At 53.0% G+C, this 13169-nt stretch overlaps 1 protein-coding gene across 3 annotated transcripts in view; it reads left to right on the top strand.

Annotated features, from left to right (window-relative positions):
* The window catches only part of SBNO2 (strawberry notch homolog 2), a 53543-nt gene that overhangs the window by 10971 nt on the left and 29403 nt on the right, over window positions 1-13169 (top strand). For 2 of the 3 annotated variants that reach the window (XM_090289140.1, XM_090289139.1), the window contains exons 2-4: window positions 6054-6245; window positions 12156-12229; window positions 12830-12938. In XM_090289140.1, the coding sequence (XP_090145266.1) occupies window positions 6126-6245; window positions 12156-12229; window positions 12830-12938 (303 nt within the window). In that variant the 5' untranslated portion in view covers window positions 6054-6125. The remainder of the gene's footprint in view (window positions 1-6053; window positions 6246-12155; window positions 12230-12829; window positions 12939-13169) is intronic. The other variant, XM_090289138.1, reaches the window with a different exon arrangement.

The following is a 13169-nucleotide window of genomic DNA, read 5'->3' as shown; positions in this document are numbered from 1 at the left end:
CTCCTTTTCTGCATAAATGTTGGTTTCACTGAATATCACTCCCTGAATATAGGCTCAGTTCTGCTTTCCCAGGTGCAGTTTCTCCTAATGGGCCTCCTTTCCCTCCTTGCTGTTGGAGGTGTGTGTGTGCAGGGGGAGCACCAACACTCACTGCACACTTTGCTGGGTCTGTCCTCAGGCATGTACCTGCTTCTCATGCCAGGCTCATAGGCCAATAGCATTGTCCCTGGGGTAGCGTGTGGGGTCACCGTGTGTGCACCCCCTTGCTGGGCCCAGGTGGTCCAGCTCTACTGCTTTCATTCTAGGGGGTGAGGCTAGGGTGATAAGCTGTGCAGTCACTCTCCAACCAGGGCCTCTTCCATTCACTGTCTGCTGACTGATCCTCTGTTCAGCCAGGTGTTGATGGTACCAGGGCCACGGTGTCAGTTGAGCAACCCACCTGCTTGGCCCTGCAGAGGAGCTGTGGGGTCCCTGTCCCGCAGTGTGGCCACCTGGTACCTTGGCCTGGAGTGTGGGGTCAGGGGCTTTGAATTCAGCATGTTGGGAGGTTTTGCAAAAGATGACGGCATGAGTTTATATTCCTTCTGTGGGTGAAAAGTATGAGTTTGGTCTAGGCGGGGGCCCCTGGAGGGCCCTGGGGTCCTGTAGCCCACCTTTTACCACATTGGGTACAGAACTGGAAGTTCAATGATGGCTGCCTACATTCTCAGATGGGGCTTCCAAATGACCCATCTCATCCTCCTTGTCCCCACTCCCGCCCTACCCAGTGTATGCATGATCTGGGGCCTCTGCCATCTTTGGCATCCCAGAGCTGCCAAGTTCCAGAATCCTCTTGGGGGGCTTTGTAGAAATTTGAGGTCACAGGCTTGGTGCCAGCCTGACCCCAGTCAGTGGAGCTCCTGGTCCCCAGGCATCACAGGGATTCAGGCCAAGGGTCAGGTAGCTCCAGCTGGGGTTTGCCTCCTGCTCCTGTCCAAGTGTCCTAGGATGACTGTACTGACTACGCATTGGGCAGCTGAAAGCACAGAGATTTGTGCCCTCCCAGTTCAGGAGACCATAAATCCAAGATTGAAGTGTTTCAGGGCCATGCTCATGCTGAAGGCCACAAGAGAGGGTCTTTCCTGCCTCTTCCAGCTTCTGGGTGCTCCAGGGTCCCTTGCTTATGGCCATATCACCCCAATCTCTGCCTCTGTCTTCACATGGCTTTTCTTCCATCTGGCTGCCCAAATCTGGGGAGGGGGCAAGATACAAGTTTGCATTAGGCCCACTCTGATCCAGCATGACCCCAACTTAACTAATTTCATCTACAAAGACCCAATTTCCAAATGAGGACCCATTAACAGGTTTCCAGTGGATGTGAGTTTGAGGAACACCTGTTGCCCCAGTATACCTCCTCTGTCCCCCCACTTCCCTCTGAACCATGTGGCCTTCTTCTTCCAAACCCCCAGTTCCCCCAGCTGGTGTCCATCGTCCTGTTGGCCCTTGGGCCTTGGGGTCTCACCCTGGTGCTCTGTTTCTCCCCCATTTGCTGCCTGTCCCCCTGCATCCCATCCAAGTACCCCCTGGCCTCAGTGGTCAGTAGATGAGGAATGGACTCCTGAGACTTTTGGGAAGGAAAGACCCAGAGCTGCCATGTCTTTCAGGACCCCCCACAATTTCCTTTTGCCCTTGGTTGTAGCCCACTCATGGAGATGGCTGTCCAGGGCCAAGTACCCCTTTAGGGGTCCTGGAAGGGTTGAGCTGTGCCCATAAGCCCAGGCAGGACCTTAAAACAGAGCTGGTGCCCCCAAGACAAGCTGCTGGGTCTCACCTCACACTGAGCTCTGTTGGCTTGGCCCCTCCGCCTGTAGCTGCCCATCTCTGCCCTTGACCCCAGCACCTTCATCTAGGAGTAGAGCATCCTCTCCAGGATGCCCCCACTCTTTTCCCTTCCTGGGTCCCTCACTGAGGACTGATCCCAGATTGGCCCTGACCTGTAAGTTGAGGAGGGGACTCCCTCCCTACACGTGGCTCTCTGGACTTCATGGATGGCCCTTCCCTCAGACAGTCCTGGTCAACCAAGTCGGGCCCAGCCATGCCTCAGGAACCACCCAGGACCTCTGTCCTAATAGTTGAGCCTCATGGAATCCTGTTCCTCCCCCGTCTGGATCCCAGGGCCCTCACTTGGAGGCTGAGGGAGGGATGGCTGGAATGGCTGCCACCTACAGATGTCACTTCCAGGGGGACAGCCTTGTCCTGCCCTGGTGGGACATGGAGGAGGTAATGAGGGGCCAGCAGGACTTAGGTATCACCAGATGGAGGGTCCAGGCAACTGGCTTAAAGTGTGTTTGGGGGTTGAGCCGACAGAGCTCAGTGTGGGGTGATACCTGTGGCCTGTCCTGGGGGTCAGGCTCTGCCAAACCTTCTGTTCCCAATAGTCCTGTCTGAGCCTCTGATTCCTTGATCTTTGTCTTCTGTGATGACTCATTTTAAAACCTGATCTCAAAAGGAAATCATGTGAAAATAAAACATGATGGTGACTGCAGGCCCATACCTGCCGAGAACACCCACGCTTCTCCTATCATGGGACTCACAACTAAAAATACTCAGCAGGCCCACTGCACACCCACCTCTGACCTCCACACCCTGAGACTCTGCACTGTGCGTCCCTGGGGTGGATCCCGTCTGGGACATGACACGTTCACACTCTGGAGCTCGGGGGCTGGGAGCAGGGTCTAGAGCTCAGGACCGAGGAGTGGTCAGCAAAGGCCAGAATATGAGGAGATGATGGTACAGGCTGTGGTTAGGGGGACGGGGCAGCAGGAAGCCTAAACCTGTGGAGGCACTGGGGCAGTGAGAGATGATGTCAGACCTGGGTGTTGGAGGAAGGAGGCACCATAGGGGTGGCCTCTGGGGGCGTAAGGATGGCAGTGGGCACATTGTCCCTCCCTTTTTCCTAGCTTCCTCTCCACACCCTGGCACCCACTAACCCAGTTCCTGTTCTGGACATTTCACATAAATGGACTCACACACTGCATGGCCTTTTGTGTCTGGCTTCTTTCACTGAGCATCATGGTTTCAAGGTTCACCCACGTTGTAGCGGGTGTTAGTGCTTCACTCCTTTTTTTTTTTTTTTGGCTGAATAATATTCTAGTTAGCGATTTTCAACCTTTTCCTTCTCATGGCATACATAAACTAGTTATTAAAATTCTATAGCACACCAAAATACATTTTTTGCCAATCAGACAAAAAGGTGTAATTTTGATTCATTCACACTGTACAGGTATTGTGTTGGCTGTTGTCATTTTTTATTTGACAATCTAAGGGAAAAGAGTTTGGTGCCCCTGACTAAATAGTCAGGAATTGTATGTTTTAAAAATTGTTATGGCTCCCTGGTTGGGTGACTCGGTTGGAGTGTTGTCCCGTACACCAAAACGTTGTGGGTTTGATCAGTCGGTCCATATATAGGTTACGAGTTCAGTCCCCAGTCGGGGTATGTACGGGAGGTAACTGATTGACGTTTCTTTCTCATATCTATGTTTCTCTCTCTCCCTCTTTCTCTAAAACTCAATAAGCATATCCTTGGGTGAGGATTAGAAAAGAAGTTCCTATGGCACACCAATTGAAAATCACTGTTCTAGTGTGTGGATCGGTCATCTTGTGTTTGCTCAGTCATTAGCTGATAGACATTTCATTTGTTTCCACTTTTTGGTTATTGTGTGATGTGCTGCTGTAGACACCTGCATACAGGTTTTGTGGGGACATGTGTTTTCCTTTCTTTTGGGTGGACACCTAGGAGCAGAATTGCTGGATCTGTGGCCATACCACTTTACACTCCCACCTGCTTTGTGTTCTATGGGCCCTAATCTTGGCTTCCAAAGCACAGCCTCCCTTACATGTCTATGAAAGGAGAGGATGCACATGATCCCCAGGATCTCAGCCCTCTGGGTCTTGGTTCCCAGCAGAGTCTGGAACCCTCCCCATAGGTAACAAATGTCTTTCTCTGAAGGAATGTGATGGTTGGACCTCAGGTGAGGACACAGTGTTTGAGCCTTCTGGGCCTGCCATTCAGAACAGGTTCCATGGGGTGTTTATGAACACAGTCACCCTTGGTTCCTGCAGCAGGGGCCTCCAGGGGCCTTTGGGGGTTGCCCACAAGTTCTGGATGGTGCTTTCCAAGGGAGCAGCCAGGCCCTGTAACTGCAGAGCCTCGAAAGCACCCCACGTGGGATGGAGTCTGCTTTGTTCTGGGATGTGACTGCCTGTTCCGGGATGTGACTGCCGTGAAGTGGAGCCATGGCGGGGAGGGGCTTGGGCAGGGAACATGTCCTGTTCTGAGTGTTTGCTGCAGAGAAGGGACTAGAGCAAGCTGACCAGTGCTTGCAGTCAGCTCTGTGAGCCTTCTCTGTTGAGTAGAGATAGTTTCCACCTGCTTGCTGTCCCAGGTGCTGGGAGCAGACCTTCTTCGAGGGGTATCCTCCAATTCGAGGTGCTTCCTGGGGCCTCGGTGAAGACAGCAGTCACTTAAGTGGCCACTGGGTTGCAGAGGCCCCTGGCTTTGCTAAGGGCCTGATGAGCCTAGTCGACAAAGCCCTGACTAATTCATTCTCCAGATAAGCAAGCAGAGGTTCCAGGGGCTAAGGTGCCCTGAGTTGCCTAATTATCTAACCGTTCAAACCTTTCACCTGTCTGCCTGACACCAAAATTTTTATAAGGACTGACCAAGACTACATTCACATAGTAGCTATGTGTTCATCGCAGGTGACCCCAGGACCTCCCACTTGCAGCTTCTAAGCCTGTATTCCATTAGGTCTGGCCTGTGTGAGCCTGCAGGGTCCAGGCCTCTGGGGGGCATGGGAAGGGTTGACCTACCAGCAGGCACAAGCAGACGGGTGGAGGCTGGAGCAGGCTGTAGGATGAGGGATGCATGGCCAACAGGGCGCAAAAAGAAGCCCCCCCCCTTCCCCCACAGGATTGCACAAGCGGCTCTTGCAACTGTGATTACTGGAAGTCCTGAGGATTTCTTCACTCAGGGCTTGGCCGGGAGTGGCGGCTGCCTTCCCTTCCTGCCTCCCTGGGTGATTAACGTCCTTGGGTGGTCCCCTTCCTGAGGAGCATGCCAGTCTGCCTGGGGTCCCTGCTTATAGTGGGGGGTGGGCCCAGAGTGGGGCTGCTCAGTCACAGACCACAGGGCAAATGGAAGTTGTGGGGGGCTGGAGTCACCCTGGTGGCTTTTCTTGGCCGGGTGTTCCTGCCCTGGAGAACAAGGGCATTCTCAGTGAGAATGTTGTGTGTCCTATCCCAAACCAGGTCTGGGAACTTTTTCTGACTCCCAGAGACCCTCTGGCAAGTCTCTCATGGCTACAGAGGAGCAGGGCTGGCCCATGGCCCCAGGTGGGCGCCTCTAACACAGAGGGGCCAGCTGATTGGACTCTGCCTCCCAGCCAGATGCACTGATCACAGAGCCAGGTGCCCAAGGGTCACCTCTCACACTAAGGGTCCCAGAGCTCATGACTCTCTCTGTCCATGTCAAGAGCGCCATTTGAGACCCACATATTTGCTATTCGCTGGGCCAGAAGGCCTGAGGTGCTGCCGTGACCTGCAGGGAGGTGGGGTCAGCCGGCCATGCTGAAGAGGCTACTCTCATCCTGGAGGTACAGACCTATTGTCTCCAGGAGTGGGCCCAGGGCAATGGGTGGGGCCTCCTGTGGACTTGGGGCATGGAGGTCAAGAAGGGGTTCTTTCCTGGTGTCTGAGGGGTCCCCTCTCCAGAATACCTGTTGGGGAGAGGCTGGGAACTGAGAAGGGCCCATGGCAGCACTGTGGTATTTGGAGAGCTTAGTTCACATTCCCCACATTGAGATGGGGCAATCAGGGCAGGTAGGGGTGTGTGTGGTGCGTGGCCCATGGGGTCCTGTGGTTGGGGCAGAGTCTGTGGAGTATGCCCTGACCCCACTCTTTCTGTGGAAACCCAGCCTAGCTGTCCTTCGCCCACTGTCCCTTGCCCCCAGGGAGGGGGTCTTTGCCTATTGGGATCAGAGGGTGATCTCAGGACATGTCTTGTGTCTCTCCAGGTCATGATGCCTCCACCTCGTAGCAAGAAGCCTAGATAGATACCCCCGTGGTCCGGGTCGAGGAGCTGCCTGATGCTGGCATTGGGGCCCGCCATGGACGGGGAGTTCCCACAACATGAGGCCCCACCAGCTGGCAGCATCCTGTACAGTGCCCCACCCCTGCAGAGCCCGCTGTGCGGGTCCAGTGTCCAGGTGAGCCCAGCCCCTCAGAGTCGGCCTTGGGGTGGGATGCTGCCCTCATAGAGGAATCCTGTCTGCCACCAAGTTCCTCAGTTGTAAGCCACTAGGTTTTTTTTGTTTTGTTTTGTTTTGCGAAGGCCATGACTGGCCCTCAGAGAGCCACCTAGGCCTGGTTGCTGCCCTTACCTGTGGGACTGAGACCCCTGCAATGGGTCATGGTTGTTTATTTTTCTTCAATAATATTTCCTTTGTCATTTAATAGACTTTATTTCTCTCTCTTTTTTGAAATTAAAATACACATTTTTAAAATTTATTGACTTAGAGAGAGAGAGAGGGGAATGGGGAGAGAGAGAGAAAGAAAAAGAGAGAAAAAGAGAAAGGGAAACATCTATTTGTTGTTCTGTTTGTTTATGCATTATTGGTTGCTTCTTGTATGTGACCTGACCGAGGATTGAACCTGCATCCTTGGTGTATCCGGACAATGTTCTAACAAACTGAGCTACCTGGCCAGGGCTGATAGACTTCTTTCTTTCTTTTTTTCTTTAAGATTTTATTTATTTATTTTTAGAGAGAGGGGAAGGGAGGGAGAAAGAGAGAGAGAAACATCAATGTGCGAGAAATACATCAATCAGTTGCGTCTCTCACGCCCCCAACTGGGGGCCTGGCCCACAACCCAGGCATGTGCCATGACTGGGAATTGAACCATCAACCCTTTAGTTTGCAGGCTGACGCTTGGTTCACTGAGCCACACCAGCCAGGGCTAGACTTATCTTAAAGATTTATAGGAAAATTGTATAGAAAGTTCCCACATACCCCTCTACCACATTCTCCTGTTGTCGATGTCTTGGTTAATGAGTGAGCTACATTGTACAGCAGGGGAGCCAATAATGATATGTTGTTATTCACTGAGGTTCACAGTGGACATTATGGTTCTCTCTTCTCTCTTGGTGTTGGACACCATGGGTTTGTACAAATGCACAATGACACGTATACACCATTACGAACAGCATCATACAGAGTAGTGTCACTGTCCTAAAACCCTCTATGCTCTCTACCTGTGTATCCCTCCCCCATCCTGGGACCCACAGATCCTTTTCCTATCTCCACAGTTTTGCCTTTCCAGAATATCCTAGGATTGGGATCATACAGTATGCAGCTTTTCAGATTGGCTTCCTTCAATCAGGAATATGCATTTAAGGTTCCTCCATGACTTTTTGTGGCTGAATAGCTCATTCTTTTTTTTTTTTTTAAGATTTTTAAATTTACTTTTAGAGGGGGAGGGAGGGAAAAAGAGGAGAGAAACAACAATGTGTAAGACATATATTGATTGGTTGCCTCTCACACGCCCCTAGCTGGGGAGCTGGCCCTCAATCTAGGCATGTACCCAGAGGGGGAATCAAACTGGCAGCCTTTCAGTTCTCAGGCCAGCACTCAATCCACTGAGCCACACTAGCCCAGGGATGGATAGCTCATCCTTTTTAGTGCCGAGTAACATCCCATAGTCTGGATGGACCACAGTTCATCCATCACCTCCTGAAGGGTGTGTCTTGGTTGTTCCCAGGTTTTGACGACTGTAATCATAAGTAACTAAAACACCACAGGTGCTGGCCAGGCCCTCATGTCACAGAGGCCCAAGCAGCCCCAAGAGGAGGTTCCAGAATTCTCCAGTGAGTCAGGCCTGGCACCTCCTGTCCTGGGTGGAAGCAGGGCTCCTCTTCCACTGTAGAAAGAAAAACTATGTTTTTCAGTGGGCAGACTGGAGAGCAGATGGGGTGCTGGGTGCCGGTGGACAGCCTGGGAAGCAGCAGGGGTGGATGGAAGGCCAGGTGGGCAGGGGGAGGGAGAATCAAGATCAGGGTTAAGAGGAGCCAGGAAATGGGCCCCAGGTCAGGTAGAGCTCAGGTTCCAGTGCTAGGAACCACTGAGAGGCACCAGGCCCCTAACCAAAAGGACTAAGAGGACTCAGACCCTGAATTCCCTCCATGTCCAGCTGTGCCTACATGGTGTCCTAACACGACAGGGCACAGTATCTGAACTTACTCAGAGTCGGCTTCTAATGTTGGGTAGGCAACGAGTCAGCACTATGTTGAGATAACCACCTGCAGCTCAAAGCCTGGCTAGGGTCTGACTGAGATCCAGCAGGTCCTCCAGCAGGGTCCAGGCACTGCCATGAACTGGTCCAGCTTCCTCTCTCCTTCCTGCTGAAGCTGTGTCCACACATCCCCTGACCCTCCCAAGCCTCTGTTATGTTGTCACAGCTGATACCTTCCCAATCCCCATCTGGTTCCCTTCACGTCCCTGTGTGCTGTCCCACAAGTGGCAGCATGTTTGTTCCTATGGTTCCAGTGCGCCCGTTTTGCAGGCTCAGAGCGTGAACTTGCTGTTCTTATAATACACAGGATTCTTCCTTCTCAGCATCCCATAGTTTGCTTAATTATTTCCATAGTGTTGGGCCTTTGGGGTGGTTCCAATTTTCTGCTGCTATAAATAGGGCTCTGTGTTTTTCTCCCTCTCGTGAATTTGTCCCCTGGCTGTTTCTGAAATAAAATTCTTAGGTCAGAACACACTCTGAATGGGTAGCCGAGGACAAAAATGTGTGTTCTTGCCACGTCCCTTTTATGGCGACCCAGGAAGCCAGTGGATGGCCAGGATGTGAGCTCTACCCGAATAGTTCATGAGGACCTGAGGGGCTCAGAAACTAGGACATTGGGCAGCGATAGGGACCCTGGTGCACAGAAGGTAAGCCCTGGCTTTGGATTTGGGCTTCCCTCTGGGCAGTCAGAGCCCAGCTGACCAATCCTGGGCTGCCCCTCCCTGGGCTGTGCACTCAGCCTATTCCTCTTGGGCCACAAATTGTGGGGGTCGACCCTCAGGCCACACAAGCTATGTGGCCAGCAAACTATGGGCAGCCCCTGCAGTCCATGCATGCTGGGAGTTTGCATGGATTGATGTGGGCGACATGCTCCTTTTGGCTTCTTGCTGGGCATAACCAAGCTCAGGAGGGGGAACCAGAGTGGACTAGGAGGGAGGTGGAGCTGACCACAGGATTCTCAGTGTCACTAAAGTGGCCAGATTTAGCAAATAAAAACACAGCCATCCAGTGAATTTTAAGTTTCACATAAACACACAATTTTTTACTGTGTTTGTCCCATGCAATACTTACACTAAAAATTACATGTTTCCTATCAGAAATTCCAGTTTCACTAAATGTCCTATATTTTATCTGCTTCCCTAGCAGGAGTGTCATCTTCCTAGTCAGCTTACAGGTGGCCTAGGCAGCTAGGGCTTATAATAACTCAGGGTCTGCCCCTCTCCAGGAGAGGCTAGCCTCTGTCTCCAGGTGGAGAATCCCCAGGCAGGCTCTGAATGGCTGGCTGGAGTCAGGTTCCTGTCTCTGGACCAATCATATCCTAGAGGCCTGCCCTCTGAAGGTGGGGCCACCACTTCTGGCTGCACTGGAAAATCCCAAGGAGGGCTCTGACTAACTGACTTTATGGTGCCACCTCTGTGGGGCAGGACTGGGGTATTCTTAATAGGCAGCCTTACTAGAGCAGAGTACTAGGGGAGGAGTTTGGGGTTACTAGATAGACAGAGCCAAAAGTGACCCCCACAATCCTGCCTTCCCAGCCGAGGCCTTGAGATCCTTAAGGACGTAGGGCTCCCCTGGCACAAGAGCTCCACAAGGGCTCCCCAGGCCTGATCTAGGTGTAGGCGGAGAAGGTTAAATGAGTGGACAACCCCCTCAACCCTCCCCACCCCAGATATCCTCAGTGTTCAGGCCAGCAATTTTGCCCCTTGTGGGCCCACAGTGTAGACACCCACTCCCTGGATTGGCCTGGTCCAGGTGCTATCTACACGCCCCAAGACCAGTTATGCTAGTTAATTTAAGGAAGCTGAGCACAGTCTGGAGTAGAATGTTCCAGAAGTGCCTGGGACCTTGGGAAGTTCACGTCCTTCTGGAGCTGGATTTCTCTTCTCAAATGGGGCCACAGCGGGAAGTGACCTTGGACCAGGGCCATGGGGAGAAGTGGGATTCCTGGGGGATCCCACGCTGCTCCCTGGGCCATGGCACAGCTTCCTTCTGGAGGCTTCCACAGCATATTTCTTATAAGAGTGTTGGCGCTGCTGGTCTTTGTGCTGGGAAGAGGCCCTGTGCTTCTTTTTCCCTCTCACTTTTTTTCTTTTTCTTTTTCATGATATTATTTTATTTTATTTTTTATGATTTTATATTAGAGGAGAAGGGGGGAGAGAAACATAAATGTGTGAGCGATACATCAATAGGTGGCCTCTCACACGCCCCCATCTGGGGACCTGGCCCGCAACCCAGGCATGTGCCCTGACTGGAAACGGAACCTGAGACCTTTCAGTTCTTGGGCTGGTGCTCAGTCCACTAAGCCACATCAGCCAGGGCTGCTCTCATTCTTTATTTTCATTAAAAAAAAATTTCAGCCTATGCAAAAAACTTAAGAACAGGCAGGCTCCCCTGGAGCTTTTGCCAATCAATAATGTCTTGACATGTCTTCTTTCTCTTCCTTGTGCTGATTCTATGGGACTGGGCATCTGGACACTGGCAGGCCCCTTCAGGGGTCAGGGATGGGGTGCAGTGATGGGAATTCATGACTGGCTCCTCCCCTTGGCATGGAGGGGGCACAGGAGAATGGCGCCATGGTGGTTTCAGCCATCTGGGCTGCTTCTGGGCCAGTTATAAGTTAGGATCTCAGAGAGGGAGTATGCAGCAGCCTGGGGAGTTGCATCCAACTGCATTAAACCGAGGACGAAGACCTTCCTGGGCCAGGGGTGGGAGGCTGCTGGCTGCTGGGCTCCTGCCTCAAACTCACCACCTGGGCCAGCTAGGAGAAGCAAAGGATCATGATGGCAGCCAATAGGCCTCTCCTGAGGGAGTAGCCTCCGTGATGGGGTCCTACGCAGTCTTCATTGCTGGTGGGGCCGTGGCTTGTTTTAGGGGAGGGGACCCCCTGCTGAATTGACCTGTGTGTCAAGGTAGGACATGCCACTCCAATTGTACAGAGGGGCTGGAGTGTTCACAGTCCCATACCTCCAAGCTGGTCCTGTCAAATCCCAGGGCAAGGCCCCTTATGCCCCCACTGACCTCAGGTTCTCTTCCAGCCAGCCATCGGTGTTTCTCAAAGCAGGTTCCTTGGAATCCCTGCCCATGCTGTGCTCTTGGGCCAGACAGAGTTGACTGATGCTGGTAGCCCCCATGGTCCATGGGAGCTCTGGGAGGGGTGACCTCCCAACCTGCCTAGAAAGGATTGGGCCATGAGGGCCTTGCTAGCACAGGGGCCAGTTCACGGTGTTGGTAAGAGCCCCTTGCCCTGACCTTGGCCCCTGCCCCTCTAACAAATACCCTCTCCCTGGGCAGTCTACACATCTCCCCCCTGGGACCTGGCTCTTCAGGGACTTGCACTATCTTGCTTTGTATCTTATCTTATCCTTCACTTTGTAGAATGGGGGTGGGTGGACGCCAAGCAGGGTCCTGGGCCACCGGGTGGGTGGATGCCAAGCAGAGTCCTGGGCCACTAGCACATGGGTCCTTGTGAAATGCAGTTTCCTGGGCCCCAAGCCTAGGTGTCAGAACCTCAGGTGACTGGCAGTCTTGGCTCCCTAGGCCTTCGGGATTCACACCCACCCGTCCCCACCTGGTCCTGCACATGTAATGATCAGTACCTTAGTTTTCACTGCAACTCTCTCAGCAGCTTCTCCCATGCATGTAGGGAAACTGAGGCTTACAGTGGTTAAGTGATTCCCAGATGACCCAGCTGGGACCCAGGAAGGGGCTCATATGCTAAACTCAGAGCTCCTGGCTCTGGACCGCTGGAACCCTACCCAGTGAGTGGGGGAGGGTCCCTCTTCTCCTGTCCCCTCTGGTGGTTTCCTTCTGACATGCTCACTCTGTTGCAGAGCGCCATGCTGCACTACCCGTGGTGGAACACCTTCCCACCTGCGCCATATCCAGCCTTCTCCAATGAAAGCCAGTAAGTGCCACAGCCAGGGTTCAGCCCCACCACCGTCGGGGGCTTTACTCTGCCTTTCCGTTCTGCAGCCACAAATTAAATACAATTAGAACTCCTAGCCAGAGGGTTTCAACCTCCTGCCAGGTGGACCATGGGCCTGGCCTTGGCTCCTCAGAGGCAGTTGAGATCATCCAGCTATGATCTTAGAACCCACCAGGGAAAAGGTAGTGGGAACAGGAACCAGGGAGAGCTCCACTGTGGCGGGTGACAACAGGTGTGGAGGGGTGAGAAACTTTGGGGGCGAAAGAGACCAGGAGGGCATCTCCTACAGAGAACAACAGGAGCTGGGTCTTGTAGAGTAAATAGGAGTTTGCAGGAGATCAGGCCTGGAACCAGGCCAAGGAATGGCCTGTGCACAGGGCCTGAAAGTACGTGTATCTTAACTCTTTTTCTGGGGCTGCATGTCCTGGGATGTGGGTGCATGGGCCCCTCCCCTGAGTTTCCAAGAGGCTAGAGTTTTTCTTTTTGGCAGGTGGCCCCACTCCCATCTCCCATCAAGGTGGGGAAGACAGTGCCTCCATCATACTTGACAGCTCATTTTTTCTCCTGTCTCTTCTCCAGCCAGTTTGTGAATTCTGCCTCCTTCCTTGTGGGCCAATCCTGTGCGGACACCAGCTACGGCCCCTCGGCCACCACCCCCAGCTTCCTGCCAAAGAACGACTTTCCTCAGGTAGGAGACAAGTCTGAGCAGCGCCTCAAGCCACCTGTGGCCCAGCGCCTGCCCACAGGATCCCTCTGCATCTCAGGTTGGCGACAACAACCTCTGTTGAGTCAGGTGCCATGTGGAAATGTGCCTTATTCTGGGGAATAGCAGTGCCTCTCAGCCCTGCCAGCCTGAACTGTGTGGCCCCAGTGTTCTGATCTGTTAGAGGCTATTTCACCACAGCGGAGATCTGGGTCA

This window comes from Furipterus horrens, unplaced genomic scaffold, assembly GCF_987537825.1.
Source record: "Furipterus horrens unplaced genomic scaffold, mFurHor1.1.pri manual_scaffold_10, whole genome shotgun sequence".
Taxonomy (NCBI): Eukaryota; Metazoa; Chordata; class Mammalia; order Chiroptera; family Furipteridae; genus Furipterus; species Furipterus horrens.
This window is presented reverse-complemented; position numbering and strand designations above follow the sequence as displayed.